Raw genomic sequence first — 21,735 nt, 5'->3', positions numbered from 1 at the left:
ATGAACACACAATTAATTATTGAAAAAAGTGCTTTTTTCGCTTTTTTTCAAAAAAGGTGTTAAATAAAATTAAAAAATGAATTTTTTTTGTATTTTGTTAGTTAATTAGTTGCGCATTTTAATTATCTTTATATAGATTATCGGTTTGAAACGATAACTTTCGTCGTTTTTTTTAAATCTTACTCACCATTTTCAAAAACATGGTTTTGAGAAAACGTGTTTAAAAGTTTTCAGAAGGTAGACAGTATACTCACACGAGGGACGATACACAGGCCTGTAACTCTGAAATCACATTGAATTCCGCTATAACACAAAATTTTGAGGGCATATCCTCCTATAATATACATAATATATCTATCGATTGCAGTAAAAACAAAAAATTGATTTTTTGAAGCCGACTGATAAGATGACCCCCTTAAGCAATATTTTTATTATATTATTTATTTTTATTTGTTTAGAAAATAAGTACATTTACTGTCGTAGTGTAAATAGTGCATTCAACTTTTTCCATCTAAACACTCAATATTGTTTTCTTGTTTTGTTTTTGTTTCTTTTCTCGCTCACTCTTCTGTCATCCGTACAGCCTGTGAGGAAGAATGGCGTCGTGTGATCGCTGCATCGGCTGAAAGTCGTCTACTCGCGCCAGCATTGCCTGGCCTGGCACCACAGATACGCGCTCCACAAGCCACCACCTTGGGCGCTCCGTTGATACTCTCGCAACGCATGACCGTGCCCACTACAGCGGCGAGCATACTGTCCGGCCAAGCTGCGCCCACTGCATTCGAGAATCCCGCACACGGCATGATTTTCGCACCATATGGCGATTATGCGAATTATGCTGCTCTCGCTGCCGGTAATCCCTTGCTGACGGAATACACAGACCATAGCGGTGGGTTGTTTGCTAGATAAGCTTTTTAAATCTATCTATCTACTCTACTTTTACTATTTTAATAATTAATTAATTCATTCATTGATGATTAATCGAATTTGCAATAATAATTTTTTATTATGTTTTTTGTTATCGTTATGTATTTATTTGTTTTTGTTTTTTTGTTTATAACTAGAACATGATGTTTTTATCAAAATAAAAACACAAAATTGATTATTAGTGGTAGAGAGAAAAGCAAAAAACAAAAAAAAATATATATTTTATATATATACATACATACATATATTACATGAATATAAACATTAACAAACAGCAAAGTACATTTAATTAAAACTCTTTGTGGTTAAGCGTAGAAGCGTCTTGATAAAACACAATAATGATTGATAGCTGATAATAAACAAGAAAATAGTAAGCTTTTTCTGGCAATGCGAGCAATAACATCACATCCGACAATTTACCAAATACATACATACAATTACCATATACTTACATAAAAACTTATAATACATGTATAATACATATAAACAGCATTTACTACACACCAGCAACAACAACGTACATCAAATCTCTGCAAAAGCTACTTAATTCACTTTTTAAATAATTTTAATAATTTTAGGCGAGGTTTACGGTATTACATAGTTAGGAGGTATAGCACTCAGTTAGTCTAAAAATAAAGATAAGGCAATAATATATTTACTTATAGTCAATCATGAGTGTATATGTATATGTAACTATATAAATAGGCATGTGGAGAAGATCACTTCGATATTACTTGTCCTTGATGGTATTAATATAGGATCAATCCATACACATACATACAAGCGTACATGTATAAGGAGTATGCACAAAATTGCTGCAGAAAAGAAAAACAAAAAAATGTTTTGCTCCAAAGTGATGGTCTTCAGCTGTTTTGGGAAGTACAAATACTGTTTTACCCTACTGATAGGTTTTTATTCTGCTTTTTAATTAAATAACAGAGCGCGCTGTTTGAGGTGGGGTATCTATTAAATAACGCGACTGACACTGTAAAACATTTTATTTCTATTTCATACATATTTACTCACAATCATCCTCAATATCCTCCTACCTACCATTGTAACCTTAAAATGCTTCATATTCATCTTTCGCTGTTCCAAACAGCGCTGGAAGTCTCTGTTGCCTCCTCCAGATCGCGCATCGCATTCTCTTTCACGATTTCACAGAACTCAGACCTTTTGCCTGTTTAAGCACATTTCATCTGAGGAAACAGATGCAAGTTGCACGACATAAGAACCGACGGTTGATCTAACTGGCATTACTGTACTTGTCTAGAAATCTTCTTGCCAGACAATGCGGAATAAACAAGCCAGCACATTGGCTTGATGGAGTACTCGTGTCTTGCCCACTCACAATACGGAGCGTTCCTTCCTCAGTCAGCAAGAGTCAGTGACAGGGTTCAGCAAGAAAATAGAAGGTAGTAATATCAACTAGTCAATATTACTTGACTTTCAGGAACCCGTTAAAGGTGGGCAGATCTAGCCAGAGTACCAGTTTCTGCGATATTTTCATTAATGCGGTTTTTCCAAGCTTCATATGAAATTTCACAATTTGTTGTTTGTGCCTTACCATTCCTAATGGAATACTTTTCTAAAAAAAATAATTAAAAAAAAAAAAAAGTTTTAGTGGGTGGTTTACAGATTTCCTTACTGAAGCGCGAGTTACCACATGCGAAAACGAGGACGCGACCACGCTTGCTCGCAGTAGCGTCAGTATCATTATTGAATAGTCATACCTCGTATTAGATAAAATCATCGGAGAATGAAATCATAAAAACAATTTGCTTATCCTTCAAATAAATAATCAGTTTCAAGTCGATTAGTTAAAAATTTTGTTTTTATAAGATCAATTTGAGTTCGAATAACTAAATACGCTTCTTTTCCTGCGTTTTCCAATGCATTTAAGAATGTTTAATGTTTTAGCCGATGTGTTAATTATTTTTGATCGGCCGTTGACTCTAAGTTCGTTTTATTGATAGTAATCTTTGACTCTAAATCAGCCATAGAAGAGAGAAATCCAGCGGATGTATGTGTAGGCTAGTAAAAAGTCAAAATCAATCACGTAAAGTGATGCGCAAGTGATGCTTAATAACGCAGAATGGTCTCGGAGACATCTTCACGCCCACTTGCACTATTGGTCAGAAACAAAAGAAAAAAAAACGTCACGTTATTATAAATTTTGACATTTAATTCTTTTTTTTAATTTAAATTTTGACATTTAATTTATGTGTTTTTTATTTAAATTTACACAGTTAATTGTTTTTTTTTATAAATTTTCTTTTTTAATTTATTTTTTTAGTTTTACTAATTTTCTATAAAAATGTACTTGATTTTTTGACAAAAGCTTTATAAGCCAAAGTTTCACACTTTGTACGAAATTGAGTGAAATCGATTAAAATTTCCACATTTTTAATGCGAATTTTTATAAAACTTTTTAGTATGCACTTTTATAGATCATTCAATTTTAGTCTGTTAAAGTGAACGGTTTAAGTGCCTCAAAAATTGCGTTCTTTTCGTATAACGTTGTTTTGCTTACGATGTTGAACTTTTCCTCTAAATAAAAAATGTGTTTGAGGTAAACAAAACAAAAAAAAAATTGCTAAACTCTACCCAATTTTTGCGGCACTTCAAACCTCTACATTATTGTAATAAAATTTAATGATCTATAAAACTGCATACTCAAAAGTTTTTTTTTAAATTTTGGAATTTTGCTGAAAATTTTTTTGAATTTAGGTTAAAGTTTGTAACTTTGATTCAAAAGATTTTTCTTAAAAAAAAAGAACTAAATTTTTTCTTGTTATTATTATTAGTTAAAATTGAATTAGAAAAATGGAAAAATTAAATGGTAAAATCATAATGGCTGCGTGTGTTTTTTTTAATTTTATTTTGTGTCGTCGGGTGTATAACGCATGCCTGGGACTAGTGACCAAAGAAAAAACACTTCGTTTGAAACACTTTTGTAAACACACTTTTCACTTCGTATTTTTTCTTCATCTAGTGAAGAACAATTTTAGCGCGTTTTTACAGTGCTCCCCAAATTATAAACAGCCGTCGAACAAAAACCTTCCTAATCTTTTACACATTGTATTTTTATGGTGTTCCAATTATCGTTAGAAAATAAATAGTTTTAAGCTCGTTTTTTAGTAGCAGACTAGACAGGCGAGTAGATATACCCAACCGTCATGTTGTAGTTTTTGTAATTTGTTTTTTTACTTTTTTTGTACTCTTTTTTTTGCATTACTCTTAATTTTGCTTGCATTTAATAATCTCTAAGTACCATTTTGCATATCTGCTTACATATGCATTTATGCATGTATGTATATAGATTTTCTTGTTCGTTAAATATTTACTATTTGTTGTTTGTTTATCATTTTTAGTGTATTATATAAGTTTTACATATTCACAGCACTTAATTTAATTTACTGGTCATAAATGTGCCATTCAGAAAAACCTAGGCTAAAGAACAAATGCAACTCTGCAATAGTGATATCTGAATAAAATCGTTAATATTGACAGCCTTCACATGCAACGGTCAAACTCTATCTCTATTGCCAATAAGTGCTACTTTGACGTAAATAGGCAAATGAGGAGACTAAAATTCTCTCTTGATGCTCGTCTCGTCTCTCATCACGCCCATTCTGCTGTATGGCATGAAGGCGTGGACGATGACAACAGCCATTCAGGCAGCTCTTGAATTGTTCGACCGAAATTCTGTAGAAGTTTTCTGGACCTTTGTACGTTGGGCGACGGTGTACATCGCCAACCGACATTGAATAGGAGAGCCAACGAATAATTTAGTTGGCTAGGTTATGTCATACATAATATAAATCGTCTAGAGTATTTTTTGTACGATATTTCTTTATATCGAGAAACACATGTGTAACACAGTCAGAGGGAAAATTATAAAAAATCAATGACAATTCTTAGCAACTTCAAACTTGCACTTTATTATACGAGTACTAAAAATTTAATAAGTCATAGAACAACATACCAAAAATTTTCTACATATTCTAATTTAAAGGCATAGAATTGTGATGAAAAGTTTGCGGATTTCTTTCTTAATTTTTGTATCAAGTTTGAAACTTTAGCTGTACTTTTTTTTTTGAAAAAAAAAAAAAAAAAAAAAAATTAAATAATAATAATAATAATAATAATAATAATAATAATAATAATAATAATAATAATAATAATAATAATAATAATAATAATAATAATAATAATAATAATAATAATAATAATAATAATAATAATAATAATAATAATAATAATAATAATAATAATAATAATAATAATAATAATAATAATAACCGCAGGATGTCAAATTTTAGCAGGCACAGAATATACACTTAGACACAACATAGTTGCAAAAATAATACATCAAGAAATAGCCAATAAACAACATTTACAAGAAAACAAAGATCCATATTACAAATATATCCCTTCAAACATCTTAGACAATGAAGAACATACCCTATACTGGGACACTACAATACACACCGATAAAACTATAACAAGCAATAGACCGGATATTACTTTAATAAATAAAATAAACAAAATAACATACTTCATAGAAATCAGCACCCCAAATGATACCAACATACACAGAAAATATGTAGAAAAAATTGAAAAATATAGTGAACTAACGCAAGAAATAAAACGAATATGGAAACAAAAAACTGTAAAAACAATTCCATTTGTGATTTCAGTAACTGGAATACTCCACAAAACATTTATTAAAAACTTAAAAGAACTCAACATCAACCCAATTATACATCATAAAATACAAAAAGGAGTCATTTTAAAAACATGCAACATTATTAGAAAAACATTGACATGAATAAATAAACACTGACATAAATATTAATAAAATAATACAAAACATAACACAAAAAAAAAAAGTACCGACACGACTTGCAGCACGAAACTGCCGTCATGCTCGGTGAAAATGGACCCCGCCTCGCGCGGTATGCGGGGGGGAGAGTGGCGTGGGATAACAATAATAATAATAATAATAATAATAATAATAATAATAATAATAATAATAATAATAATAATAATAATAATAATAATAATAATAAAGAAAATTTAATAGAAAGAAAGAAAAGGGTCAAATCTGAAAATATCAACTCACTTCATTATATGCCAGGTCTCCCTCGCTCCCGCGAGCCTATTTCTGGCATGAAAAAACTTCGCCTACAAAATAGTTTTTTGGAGGTGGCATAAAACTGTAGGACTTCGACTTTGCGGTATACTATAAAAAAAGAAAAAACAAAAAACAAAAAACAAAAAAAAAAAAAAAAAAAAAACAGAAAAGCTTTACCTAAATGCACTCCAAGGATGTGTGCGTTAGTCTAGAACAATTTCATAAACTTGAATTTCAAGTAATATTTACCTACATAAAGGCGAAATATGCAAGTTTAAGCAACCTCAATCTCTTTTTCTTAAAGTTGTTCATGGATTGAGCAAATACCTTTTTAATCTGCGAAGCAATCGTTTATGGGCTTTATGCACATTTATTGCGTCTCCTCCTACTACCATAATTTCCATTACTTTTTTTCACGGTTATAGTTCGTTATGTACATAATATAAATTGTCTGTGAACAAAATTAAAAAAATTGTGTCAAAAATGTATTGATATGTAGGGAGTTACGCGTGATAATTCTGCGCGTGGATCTGTGGATGTTCTTTGTGATCTTCACGAAATTAGCAAGCATTCTGCTCTTATTGTTAGACTGATTGTTATTGACCTCAACTTCATTGAGTCAACTATCAGCAATATTCCGCTAGAACTCCACCTCTTTTGCGGCTTTTGGAGCGATTCAGATTTTCAGGCTTCTCAGGCTTTAGAAATTGTCAGCTTCATACCTATAATACTTTTCGCGTGTGACATTTCTAAATACCTGAAAAAAAAAAACAGGGAGTGGAATAGTATTTATTGCACCAATTCATTTTCTTTCTTTCTTTTTTGCGTATGTATTGGAAAAATAAACAACCATACTAGTAGACACAGTTTTCCATTTATTCACCACTCTTTGGATTTGCAGAGTTGCATTTGTAATTGTTGCAGGGCAAAGTGCAGAATTAGCAGCAGAAACTTAGAAACTTCTTTGGCTTTTAAAATAAGCCTTCAATGCAATTGCTTACATTTTTCTAACATTTTCTTTTCCAAAATAAAATGTTTAACCACAATAAAAAAAATAGTAATAATAACAACAATAATAACATGAGTCAAATAAATAACAAAATTCATGATAATCATCTGCTTCTTTACTAAACCCTAAATAAGAATAAATCAAAAGCTTTTCAATTTACTTAAAATTTACGCATAATTAAAACAACAAAAATTTCTAATCCGAATTAAAACTACTCGTTATTGTAAGTCCACTAAGAAAATGATTTTCATTCTCGAATCAAGATTTACAATTAATTATTTCGTTTTTATATTTCCTTCTTTTTTTCTATAAAAAAATTACCAACCGACCTGCATATGTACCTACTTTGAAATTCGTCAACAACATTTGAACATTCTCGAACACACAAACAAACAAACAAATAAACATTTTGTTGTTGCCAAAAATGCAGTTGGTCGATATTTGCATGCCGGCTCCGTCTTTTGAACGTGTTACCAACCAAGCCCTTTTTAAATAATTTATTGTAATTTTTTCTTCACCATTGAGTAAGAAAAAAAGTGAAATAAATGAGGAATGAAAATGTAGGTTTAGTGAATTTGTAAATTTTAGTCGTTTCAAACAGTAAACATACATACTGCTATTACATACAAACATACTATATACCATATGCGAAAAAAACAGGTAACAGATTTTGGTAACACCAACTTAATAGAAGAATAATTGTGTGTCTTGTTGTTATTTGTTAAGAGATGCGGAACAAGCGTATTAAGCTCCAAGTTTATATGTACATATAAATTCATACATACACACATATATGTATATTTCAATTTTGACTATGTAAAACAAAAAAAAAAAAAACAGCGTTAAACGAACGATTGAAAACCAGTGAGTTTTAGGGGCATGCACATGCAACAAAAACTAGCAACAACAATACTCAAAACTGAAAATTTAAAATTAAAACAACGGATTTATGGAATATTAGAGGAAATTTGAAAAATTAACATTTGAACAACAGTAAGAAATTTGTTTTTGGCATCGTATATGCAAATCGATTTCGAAATTTACAGCGCCTGCTCTAAAAACGTATGCAATTCACATTCAAAATTTCCAAATTTCACACTGCGAATACTAATAAGTGATTTTTAATGAGCCAGGAATTCTATATATACACACATACATATGTATATCAATATTATTAGGTATAAAAATGAGTTACTCGTATAAAAACTAAACGTAAGTAGCTTTTGTTTTGCAATGTATGATATTTAGTTATTTTAATTAATTTCTAGTGCTTTTTGATTCTCTGAAACATTTTAAGAATAAACAAAACAAAAAAATAAAAAATAAAATGTAAAATGAGTATATTCTAGTTACGAGAAAAATGTATTAAGCCCTTGTTTTAAATTCTTCACTCAAACTTTATATACATTTGTAGGTATTTACTTAATTATATATTTCAATATGCTTTAGGATAAACTTATCACCTATGCTTTCTGTAGGGCTTGGCACAAAAACTATATTCTTCTCTTAAGCTCTTTTGATAAATACATTTTATTGAGCATCTTTATAGACGCAGAGTATGTTTTTATGTATTTTTAAACTAAATGCAATTTTAGTTTATTATTGTAGATTATTTGCTATCTTTGAAACCACATATTTTCGCATTTTAATATTGTGACTAAACAACTTTATTTTCATATATTATGTATATAATATACATATATATTTTTTTTTAATTTAATTTTTTATATTTATTTTTGTACTACTATTTTATTGTTATTTTAGTTCTATTACATATTTTTGCATTTTATTATTGCCATGGTTTTATTTTCCTTTTTAAAATTTATTTTATTTTGCTTTTTTCTGTTCAGTGAAAATTTTAGTATACTGCTGTTGTTTCTAAATAATATGATTTTGCATTTTATATTAGGCAAATTTGCTATATTTTACTCTATAATTAAATTTTTATTTGCAAAGGTTTAGTTTAGGTTTTAATTTTTTTTTATTTTATGTAAATAGTTTATTTTTTATTTAATTAAATTTTTTTTTTTATTTTATTAAAATACTTTATTTTATTTTATTTTAATTATTAGTTTTAGTTTATGTTATAAAAGTGAAGTTAAATCTAATAAAATATAGCAAGAACCAAATTAAAATAAAAAATGATAAAAAACAACATCATTAAAAAAAGAAGAAAAAAATTAGAATAAATTAAAAATAAAAATATTAAAAATGAAAAATAGAAAACTAGATAAAAATATAATAATAAAAAAAATTTGAAACATAAAATACTTCAAAAATAGTACGAAAAATTCAGCAAAATAAAATGTATTCAATCGAAATAATATATATATATGTAACAATATATAAAATATATTCTTTTTATTTTTTGTTAAATTACAATATATAAATGCTATATATTATTTCATTTAAATTAATTTGAATTCTGTTAATTTTTCTATAGTTTGTACATTTTTTTGTTTTTTTTTTTAATGTTTTATTTTTAATTCTTTTATTTAAAATTTTTTTTTGTTTAAATTGTTGAACAGATAATACATTTTTAAATGTTTTTTTTAATTATGTTCTTCGATTATTTTATTTTACTTAATCATTTTTATTTTAATATTTATTTTAATTTTTTTAATTTGATTTGCTGTTTTTAATTCTTTTATTCAATCAATTAATATTTTTGAAATTTTTTTAAATTTATTTTTAATTTTTTTCTTGTATGTTATTACATTTTGTTTAAGTTTAATATTTAAAGTATTATTTTATATTATTTGAATTAAATATATTTAATTTTACTTATGTTTTACATAGGTTTTAAATTTTTCAATGGTTTGGAACGTTTTTTGTAATTTTTTTTTTCAATTTTTTGAATACTTATACCATAGTTTTAATGTGTTAAAATGTTTTATTTTATTTGATATTTTTGGTTTTATATTTTTTATTATATTTAAAATACAATTTTTTATTTTATTTTAATTTGTTTATCGTATTTGATTATGTGTTTTTGTTTTACTTTGTTTTTTGATGGTATTTTATTACAGTTTATTATGTAATTTAAAATATTCTCATATATTATTTTCAATTTAATTTATTTCAGTTACTTTTTTATTGTTTTCAAATTTTGAAATTTGTTTAGTTACTAGTTTTTTTACTGAATTTTAGTATTTGAATTTTTGCATTTTCTTATTGATTTTTGTTATTAATATTATTGTGTATATTATTTTTTTGGATTTTTTTAAATTTTATTTGATTTTTTATTTTAATTTGATTTTTGTTACATTTTATTTCTGTTTAATAAATATATAAAATATTATTTTATATTATTTCAATTAAATTAATTTTATTTGTTGTTTTTATGTATTTATAGAATAATTAAGTTCTATTTAATTTTTTTTTAATTTAATTCAGTTACTTTATTTATTTTTTATTATTTTTATTTTAGTGTATTGTATGTTTTACTTATTTCATTTAATTTTTTTTTTTCAATTTTTGTTATTTTTTTCTAATTTTATATATATATTTTTTTTTGTATTTTTTTTATAAATTTTTTTCTATTTTCGTTTTCGTTTTCGTTTTCTTTTTATTTAATTTTGATTTTATTTATATATTACTCTTTTATTTATTTCGATTTTTATTACTTTATTTTACCTAACTCCAACTGTAATTTACAACTTTTTGTATTTGAATTGATTGATTCCCTTTTTATATTATTATTATGCTGCACACTTACGCCGAAACGTATTAAAGTTTCTGATTTCTTCTAGTTCTATGCACTAAATTTTTAGCACATAAATATTGTATGTATCTTTGCATCATAGTGTACATACCATATATATCCTTATAAAACTGTAGGGCTACAATCCCAGTATACACATATGTCGTTATTTTCATATACTTTGTTTATTCCTTTCTTGTAGCTCTACTTTACTTTCGTGAGCATACCTTCTCCCCGTCAAATTTTTCCACATAGTGCCATTGTTTTAGATCTTCTTACAAATATCTACACCAAAATGCGGAAATAAATATGCCTATCTCAGTGTTATGGAAAATGCAAATTTAGTGTTTACACTATTTTATTATTCTACTTTTAAGAGTTTTCACATTTACAATTTACGTAGTTATATAGCTTCGATTTACATATTATATTTATAGTTAGAAAAAATAAGAAAATGTGGCGTCGAATCGCAATGGTGCTAAGAGGGTTAATTTACAAATATTTACTATCTTTGACAAGTTATTAAGTATGGCGTGTATGTAGCTTTCTCAAGAATGAGATTACTTTTTGTTACATGAGAGCATTCATACTAAATACATTTATTTCTTGAGCTTTCACCGAAGTAAATGAAGGTTGTTTTCGCACTCAAAAAGTTTTTCGTCTTATTTATAAACGCTACGTTTAAGTTACTGCATTCACTTTCCCTATATATACACACATATGTATGTGTTTTGTCGTCAAAAGCCATAAAATAGTTTTTTCGTTCTTCGGAAATAAACTGTATAAAACACAAGCAGCTCACCGATATCCGTCCAAATAATTAAGTTGCCTAGTCAAAATTAATTACTACACAAGAAATATAAGTAAGGGCATACTTACATATCTGTAGGTTGAAATAAAATACAGTAACAAAGGATTATTGGTTGCAGAAAAATAAGAGAATCTGTGAAATTTTCCTTATTTTATTGTGAGTACTAAGAGTTTTAAGCTAGAACGAGATAGAGAGAGGTTATTTCATGCATAGGAGTGCACGTACTCTTGTTCACATCTACACATTAAGGTTTATTCACAAATTAGCAGATTTCAGGCTTCGATAAGGTTTTTTTTCGTCTTGCGGGTAATTAATCAGAATTTCAATTAGTGCTAAGCTATCTTTATCACACATTCATCTGTAGTTTTAAGCTTGGTAAACTAGAAATCACTTATTGGTTGAGCTTACGCGTTTAAAAAAATATAACGAAAACATGAGTTACTTCTTATATATACACACATAAACATATACAACAAACAGATAGTGCATATACGATTCATTCCAAAGAAAATTTAAGCAAAAAGTTATGGTAAAGATGGCTACTTAGCCTTTGAACAAATATTTAAATTTGTGTATGGTTGCTTAGGCTGCCTTAAATGAAAATTATTATTATTTTTTTAATAGTCTGCGAGTTAATAATCGTGAATACCTTTTTGGCCTATATATACAATTAGTGAAAGCTAAAGTAGTGAGATACCTCAGTGAGATAGGAGTGGAGGTACACCCTGTGAGATTTTTTTTGTTATTATCAAATTTGAAAGCCATAGAACCAACAACAAAGTATGAGGAAGAAGAGCGCAGCTAAAATGCTAATTTAGAAATGTAGTTTTCCCAAGGTAATTTGCAGCTTTTTGCTTCTTAATTTAAATATGTAGTTTTATATAGAAAAACAATTTGTAGAATTTTACATTGTTTCCATATCTGCAAAACGATTTTTTTCAGCAGAATTTGTCTTGTTATATAATAAATATTTACGTAGCGCACAAATAATTGTATGTATACTTTTTACGATAACAAGAAATTATTTTTTATGAATATAAAGTATCTACATGCATATGTACATATATATATTTATGAATACTATTATTACAAAACATATTATAAATTGATATAAAACAACAAAATCTATGTCCTTACTTAATAATCTTATTATGTGTATATCGAATGTATTTTAGTAGGCGCAATTAAACAGCAGAGACGTTTGGCTAACAGAGATCATCCATATCAGAGGGCTGCCGCTGCGGTCGGTGTCACAGCTAAGCCAGGTTTCATTGAGATACAATAAAAGCCAGAATCGCATTGATTATGACGAAAAGAAGCATAAACTTAAATCAAAAAGCTAAAGTTAATGAGTGAAATTACAACAACAGTTACAATGTTATAGTTAAAGTTAAATATTGTTTATCAACTTTGCTATGCATACATACAACTTATCACTATTTGTATATGTATGCATGTATATGGCTCCATTAATCTCTTTCGTTTAATTTTTTCTTTGCATACTCGTATAAGAAACTAAAGTAATCTCGTTTTTTACACTTAAATATTGTGTTTTAAGTTAAAAGTTGTAGAGTAAATTTCATGCAAAAATTTACATAATATGGAAATTTATTCTATTAATAAGTAAAGCAAAAAAAACAAAAAACTGAGAAAATTTTATACATAAGCTAAAAAAAGAAAAAAATAGTTGCATTTTCCAATGATATATTTTTTTTGCAAAAAAAAAAAAAACAAAAAAAATTAAAAATTTTATTAATAATAAGACTAGAAAATATTAAAATTTTGCTAAATTGCCTGCGCGAAGCTGTGACCAGATTCGACTGCGTATAGCCATGAACTACTTAATAAGTAACTGGGCTGAAAAAGAAAACACACACTCACTCCACAAAAAAGAAAAAAAAAGAAAAAAATCAAACGTACGCCTCTGACTTCCGCAAAAAGCGCAAAAGCTGTGTGAAATGAATGAATTATAGCGATTAACTCAAAATGAATGATTCTCCCAGCTTTACAGCTCAACCAGGTTAGTTTGTGTTCTACGATTTTCCTCCCATTTCTTTTGTTTGTTTCTTCTCTCAAACCAAACAGTACACATTCAAAATTCTCGTTTTCCTATGCGTGGGCGTTAGGGGTAATGGGAAAGTTAGAGGGGTTCAATGAGAAAAGAAAGCGGTGAAAAAACCAAACCAAAAACTACGGAAAGCAAAGATAAGTCAAACGCGTTTACAATTTTCATTGCCATTTAACTACGTTTATTTACATGCATAATCATGCGGGTAACTAGTGTTTGCGTGAATATAAAATTAAAAGTCCTTTGGCATAAACTGAGTTTATAAAATGTGATAAATAGTAAAAGAGATAAAGTAAATGGCCTTTAGTTTTGATACAATTTAACCGTTATGAATTTCGCTTTAGTCGTTTACTCCCTATAGCGACTAAAAATTAAATTATTGCAATATACTTTTTTAATTGATTAAAAATGAATCCTAATAATCAGGCCTGCTCTGTATGCAAGTAATGTGAAAAGCAAAACGATTCAGTTTCTTATCAATTTTCGTCTGGTTTTCTTATTTAAAAAAAAACAATCAAATTTATACGAGTGGGTAAGTTTGGTAATTTAGCTTCCAAGTAAAGGTTTTGAAATAGAAATGCAGTACAGTATTGAATAAAGTCATTGATTCTGAGCTTAGTTTTTTTTAATATTGGGGAATAATGTGAATAATTTCGTCTGTTGAATTTTTGGAAAATTCTTATTCGAAAATTAAATTTTATTCAATGCTTAGTTTTTTACAAGAGTTTGATTTGTTTATTAATTTTTCAATGTTTTTCATTAAATGCTTAGGTTTCTCCAAGGGTTTTATTTTTATTATTTACTTATTGTTTTTTTTCCAGTTGCTTTTTGTTTCTTGTTTTTTTTTTTAGTTGCTTTTTTTTTAAGAATCTTACTGCAAATTCAGTTTTAATAAATGCTTAGGTAGTTTTATTTTTATTTTTTTAATTATTTTTTATATTTATTAATTTCCTTTTTGTTTTTTTTTTATTTTCTGTTTATTTTGTAATTTTTTTAATTATTATTGTTTTTTTTTTAATTTTATTCTATTTTTTTTTTATTCTATTTATTTTTTTTTAATAATCTTACTGGAAATAAAGTTTCATTAAATGCCTAGTTTTCTCAAAAAATTTAATTCGTTATTGTTTTGTTTTCTTCTATTTCTTTATTTATTTTTATTTTTATTTAATTTAATTATCTTACTGGAAATTAAGCTTCCATAATGTTTAGGGTTTTCCAATAGTTCCTTTGTGTATTTTTTCATTTTCCAAATAATCTCACTCGGAATAAAATTTTCATGACTGGAAATTAAGTTCCAAGCTTCATTAAAAACCTTGGTTTCTCAAAGAGTTTCATTTGTTACTTTTTGTTTTTTATCGGATTTATTTGTGTTGTTGTTTTTTTGTTCGTTTTTTATTGTTTTTGTTAGTTGTTTTTTATTTCCTTTTTTTAAATAAACTTACTTGAAATTTTTTGTTTGTTCTTATATTGTTTACTCGAAATTAAAATTCATTAAATGTTTATTCTTCTTCTCTAATTTTGTAGTTTTTTTCTTTTTTTTTTTTGGTGAATTCATAAATAATTTTAGTCGAAAGCCTGACAGGCGTAGTCTTCTGAACAGTTCAAATTTTTTTATTGTGAAAATATCTCATTCGTAATTAAATTTGTATTATATGTTTAGTTTTATAAAAAAGTTAGAATTAATAATTTTTTAATAACCTTTTAAGGAATTAAATTTCCTTAAATTCTTAGTTTTCTCAGAGTTTGTTTTGTAAAAAAAGAGTTTACCTAATATTATTTGCAATTAAATTTATTTTAAAGTTTCGTTAACATGTTTTTCGAAAGATTCTCCTTTAGATACAGAGACTCAGAGTATTTTTTTCTGTCGCCAGTAATTCTAAAAAATAATTTAATTGCATTTTCGTTTGTACTTTTGTACTGTTTATAGATTATGTTTGTAACGGCACATTTGGAATGTGTAAATTTGTACGTATTTTTACTACTATCTGAAATTTTGGCTTTCAGCACCTAAAAGTCCTTCGTTTTCCACATTCGTAAAAAGAAAACAGCTTTTAATTTTACTTTCCCATTGCCTCCGCCCGCACCCCTCTTGCATATTTTTTTATGAAATACAATTTTTTAGTAATTAAAAAGTTGTTGCTGCGCACATATTTCTTCAAAGTTGTGTTTTTGTTGTACGTACATACATATATATCTACATACTATTTTTTCATAAATTCAGTGGAAAGTTATTATGATACATAAAAAAGAAAAAAAACATACGATTTAAATAAAAATTGTAAAAATGGTTAAATTGTTTGTATGTTGACTTGTGCCTTTGTGACGCGTCGAGAGATTTTCGCCATAAATATATTTAAACTTACGGTAAGAGATGCAGTTAGGGGGAAAATATATTATATGATATACATACACATACAAGCGCATGTACATATTATGTATTGAAATTATTTAGGGCCGTCTAGTTTTGATAATAAATAAAAACACATTATTAAGGCCCAATATTAGTCGAAGACATGGCCCATTCTCTAGTTTGTACCTAAAATTTGTTTTCAATTTATATTTTTTTACACGTTTTTTTATAGCATCATAGTATGTGGTACGAGCAAATCTTTTTTAATAGCTGTAAGCGATTTTGTATTTGTAGTTGTATGAAAAGTATTGCAATTGAAATTACCGACAAAAGAAAAACATTGACCCATATGAAATCTATGCAATATATTTGTGAAAAAAAATTAAAAAAAAAAAAAAAATCTGCAAAAGCAAATCATTTAAAGCACAAACGCAAGCGTTTCCAAATAAATACGTTTTTGCCACAAGAACAAAAACAAATCGTTAATAAAGAGAATACACAGTTTATTTATTAGCTCTTACTCTCTTTTAAGATTTACATGTTTTATTTTCTTTAAGCGTTTTTATGAAATGTAAAAATAGGTTTCAATGTGAAATAAGTCTATAAATTTATAAATTATATATTTTTATCGCAAATTTTGTACACAGTTTTCAAATGCATAAAACAAACAAATAAAAATCAATAATTTAGTTGAATTGCAAAACAAAACAAAAAAGTTTTTCACTCGAAACAAAAATTCAAGAGATTCGTAAAAGAACCATTAATAAAACATTTGCATTCAAATTTTTACTAAAAACGTTAATAATTTTTAAATGTATAATAACCAAAAAAAACAAAAACAAAAAAAAAGAGGAAAAAAACAGAAAAACGTTAAAAATAGCAACAACAGTCATTGATTACTAATAACTAATTGTCACATTAATAATTATTAATTTCTAAACTAGCTTATACTTTTTACTCATAAATATTAACATTGTAACCATTTTCTAAATCTATGTATTTGATTAGCAAGTAGGCATCCATACCGGTAATACATATTTAGAAAACTTACTAAACCGTTGGTTACTTCCACTGCACACTTAACAGCGTCTCACTACTCCTACTACTACCACTACTACTACTTGAACTTTCTCAAATTTCGCAATTTATTCTGCCATGAGAATTCCTCTTTCTCCTGATGTCGTCGCGTCGTCGTCGTTGTCGTCTGCTCTGGTGAAACGAAGCGCATCAATCGATTTGTTGTATTACTGATTTCTCTAACTGGATTTGTACGCCGTTGGACTGACTTCTCGTTGCTTGATCGGGATGTGCGGCTTACGCAGACACACACACACATACACCCTAGTGGAAATTTGTAGAGAAAGGGCGTTAATTTTTTCTCCACATGCTGTGCTCAATAATTAACCTGTCGTATGAAATCATCAACAGTAAACCGATTTAAATACAAATTATTATTACATAATTATGCCAAATATAGATTTCATGTCTAACCCTTAGCGCCTAAGCACGAATATTTATATGTGAAAATAATGCCTTAATTGAAACTCGTAATATACATACATACATACCTATATACATATATCTAAATAGTTTAATGAACTTTTTACTACTTTGCTAAATCTATGTGGTTACGGTATTTACTTATATACATACATTGTATATATACATATGTATATACAGAAAATTAATAATATTTGTATTAAACACCCATTTTGGCGACGACTAATACATGCGTTGATTCGCTTCTATGTATGTAATTTATGTCAACTACATAAATACATATGTACTACCTACGTTGTTAATGTGTAAGCTTGAAAATGTGTCCTTTTTAATCGAAACTCCTCGTATTGCATACATATGCATATATGTATGTATATGAAAAATTCTATTAATATTCGATAATTTATTGCCCATTACGCTTATAGAAATTAGTTACATAACTTGAAATGCTTAAGAACCGATAAGATATTAAAAGCACGCACTAGCATTTGTGTACTCACATATACACATACACATACACACTTTTGCACTAAATGGCAAGAAATCACTGAATATTAGACACAAGTCACCAAAATCAGCATTTACCATCAACATCACATCACGCATCGATTGGATTTGCCATGCACACATACATAACTACATACATATCGTTACCTTAATATAGAAAGGGCTTAACTCAAATTTTGGTTACTTTTTTGCAGCAGGATAAAACGGAATGCAATTGCAACTAGATTTTTTTTTTTTAATTTTTTTTGTTTTTAATACTAACGCAATAATTTTTTTTTCAGTAAAGGTATATTTATTAAAAGGTTACAAGTACCTCGAAACTCAATTTCTTAAAAATATGAGTTGGGGGCCTTTCTATATTAACGTGACGATATACATACCTATATAATAGCGTTAAGAAGTGCAAGAAGATTTTGTATTTATATATTTACTATATACAGTTTAACAAAAAATAATACGACCCTACTCCACCACAACACAAATTAATGCAGTTAATGTTTCATTTGACTAAAAATATATATACAAATAGGAAGTCTCGCTCACAAAAGATGAAAGATTTCTTCAATTAATTCTGTTATGTTTGATTAAATTTTTTTGTCGATAAACTCCAAAATAGGTTTTAAATATTTGACTTCACACATAATTACTTCACAAGGTAATACGAAAATTGAAGTTGAAGATTTGAAAGCATTAACTTTAATTTTTAGCATAATTTTTAATGAAATAAATTTTATAAAATATGCAAACTAAGGCATAGGAAGATAAATTGATTAAAAAAACGTTTCCCATAAAAAAAAATATCATTGCCGTTTATCAACGTATTCCTAATGTCGCTTGTTGAATTATTTCATTATTTAATTTTTTTTATTTAGAATTTAGAAAGAACTCAATGTTTTTAAAACTGAAAAAAAAAAAAAATAAACTGAGGCATTTTTGGAGTTTAAAATTAAACAATTATAATGTAATAATAATTGCGAAATACGTAAACTGACAAATAGACGTAAAATAGACAGATAGAAAGTAGAAAATTCCCCACAAATATTCACTACTCCTTTTGTGGAAAAAAATGCCATTCACTCACTTGTCCTTATATTCTCGTATTCTCAATTTTGTTTCTTCAATTATTTCATTATCTGATTTTTTAATATTGGAATTCAGAAAGATACATTTTTTCTAAAGCTAAAAAAAAGAAAAAAATAAATTAATTGTGAGACATGTAAACTGAGACTTAGGCAGATAAAAAGAAGAAGATTACCCAAAAATATTCTCCACTTGCCCATTGTATCCACATGCTCCTCTTGTAATTCGTATACGAAAAATAATTTTTTTTTTCATTTTTGTAAACCTAGTAATAATTAAACTCTTTTTAATAAAAAAAAAGTTGTGAAATACGTAAACTGAGTCTTAGGCAGATAAAAAAAGAAAATTTCCCAAAAATATCCACTTCTTGTCTCTTGTACCCATATACTCCTAATTTCATTCGAATACGAAAAATATACTTTTCTCATTTTTAGAAGTTAGAAAGAATTTAAATTTAAAAAAATAAAATTGTGTAAACTGAGACTTAGGGAGATAAAAAAGAAGAAAATTGCCCTTAAATATTCACTAAAAAATTCAGGAAAGAATGAGCTAAGTTATATTTGTCCCACTTAATTCGCGTGGTTCAAGTATTTATTTTCAATTTTGCACAACTTGTCTGTCGATACTCTCCTGTCCTATAGCAGTGCTTAGAGCGGTGAGACCAACAGTCATCCACGTCTTCAATCTCGTCTAACAGTCTAACGGTACAACCAAGAGTGGGACTAAAGAGCGAGTAGGTATTGAGTATGTCGGGGTCAAGTTTTTTCACGAGCAAAAATGGTTACACTACGTTACCGGAATGATCTCTATTTATATCCAGTCGAAAGCAGTCTGTTCACCAGCATTTTTAAAAATGTTTCAGGAATGTTTAATTAATCTTGTAATTCAACAACAGCCTCAAAAGCATGTCAATTGTCCCATTACCATATATTCATTTCGTTTGTGAAAATTCATTTTGTAAAATTCTCACGCAAGAAATTAAAAAATAAGGAAGAAAGAAAATGTGTGCTTTACCCCAGCGCAGTTGCGCATTACAGTTTGGGGAGAATATTTGATAATTTCCCCGACAGTCGGAGAAATATTTGATTTTTTTCCTGACCGAAACAGTCAAGGACTGCTACTTCCTCAAAAACAGTTTCTAATTTAAATTTTTCCGGTTACAACAACAACAACATGTGCATGTTTTATTAAATTATTCTATGTTTCGGAAATATCTATATAGAAATTTTCAATAACCTCTAAATTGTTGCATTTTACAATGCATACAGTATATACATACATGCCTACTTACGTACGAGCACATATTAATGATTAAAGAGGTTGTTAGGAGATAAATTCATTTCACGATTTAGTCTAATTTAGGATTTCAAATAAAATTTGTGCATTTTGTGAAGTATATCTTGCAATTTAGAATGAGCCCAAATGGAGAAGTAACTGCAGTACCCAAAAAAGCATAATAACAATAAAATTATTTAATAGTTTAAAAGTAAGAGTTTTAGTATAATTTCTTAATTACATTTCAATAAATAATAAAAAAAATCAGTTTTGTTTTATATGTAAATATAAGTTCATATATTGGAATAGAAGAAATTCAAAAAAAAAAACAAATTTTTATTAAATATTTGCAGTAACTAAAATAATATAAGCGTACAAAATAAGTGGATATATAGAGATTTTTTTTGTCCCGCAGGCATTCCATTTGTGTACTACCTTCATTTTTGATCTCTTCAAATTTTGCACTTTGTATGTATGTATGTGTCGCACATTTCTCGATTACGTGTGAATAAAAGCACCTTTGTTCTCAACGAAAAAAATAAACAAAATTAACTTACTTAAAACTTCGCTAACAAAGATCAGTACATACATATGTAGATGCTTCATTTGATTAGAGAAATGTTACTCATACGCAGCGGCAGGTCGACCTGTTGGTACTGTACGCTCATTTGTACGTAAAAAAATGGAATTCAAACAAAAATCTCATAACTACTTATCTACTATAAATATTATATATATAAATATTATTGCTAAACAAAACAAAAAAAAAAAACAAAAAAAAAACAACAACTAACCAAAGGCCAAGTTAACTAAAACAATTTAAACTTTCATGTTTTGTAAATTACTATTAATTTTCTTTTGAACTTACTCTGCAATGAGTGAAATATCTATAGTAAATTAATCAAACCAAAAATCAACAAAATATTTATTGATTTTTTTAATTCGTATTAATAACAAATTCCCTACATGCTGTGCACCAAAAAGCAAGAGGAAATACATCTTTTAACTTAATCCAAAAAATATATATACATACATACCTATATTTAAAAGCCAAAAACACTAATCGAAGAAATATGAATGTTAGTATTTAATAATAAAATTTCCATCTTTTATTTATAACTCATCAAAAAAGCACAAAAAGAAAAAATAATTATTTAATGTTTAATTGTCATGCTCACGCAAAGAACAGAAGCGCGCGCCGTTATCTACATACGAATATATATCAACATACATGCATATCTGACATTAAATTTATATTTATGTATATACACAAATACGTATATGCATACGATCGATTAAAGTGTTTGAGTAATTCAGTGACTAAAGGCATGTAAAAAAGAACCAGGATATTATTAAGCTGATGAG

General features: G+C 27.4%; 1 protein-coding gene across 1 annotated transcript in view; it reads left to right on the top strand.

Annotated features, from left to right (window-relative positions):
- LOC129236626 (protein held out wings-like) overlaps nt 1-13,137 on the top strand; it is a 97,285-nt gene extending 84,148 nt beyond the window's left edge. The window contains exons 6-7 of the mRNA XM_054870925.1: nt 584-889; nt 12,769-13,137. Of these exons, the coding sequence (XP_054726900.1) occupies nt 584-889; nt 12,769-12,875 (413 nt within the window). The 3' untranslated portion in view covers nt 12,876-13,137. The remainder of the gene's footprint in view (nt 1-583; nt 890-12,768) is intronic.
- The last annotated feature ends 8,598 nt before the right edge of the window (nt 13,138-21,735 follow it).

The sequence above is a fragment of the Anastrepha obliqua genome, chromosome 1 (assembly GCF_027943255.1).
Source record: "Anastrepha obliqua isolate idAnaObli1 chromosome 1, idAnaObli1_1.0, whole genome shotgun sequence".
Taxonomy (NCBI): domain Eukaryota; kingdom Metazoa; phylum Arthropoda; class Insecta; order Diptera; family Tephritidae; genus Anastrepha; species Anastrepha obliqua.
The sequence above is the reverse complement of the archived record's forward strand: the minus strand, read 5'-3'. Positions and strand labels throughout refer to the sequence as shown.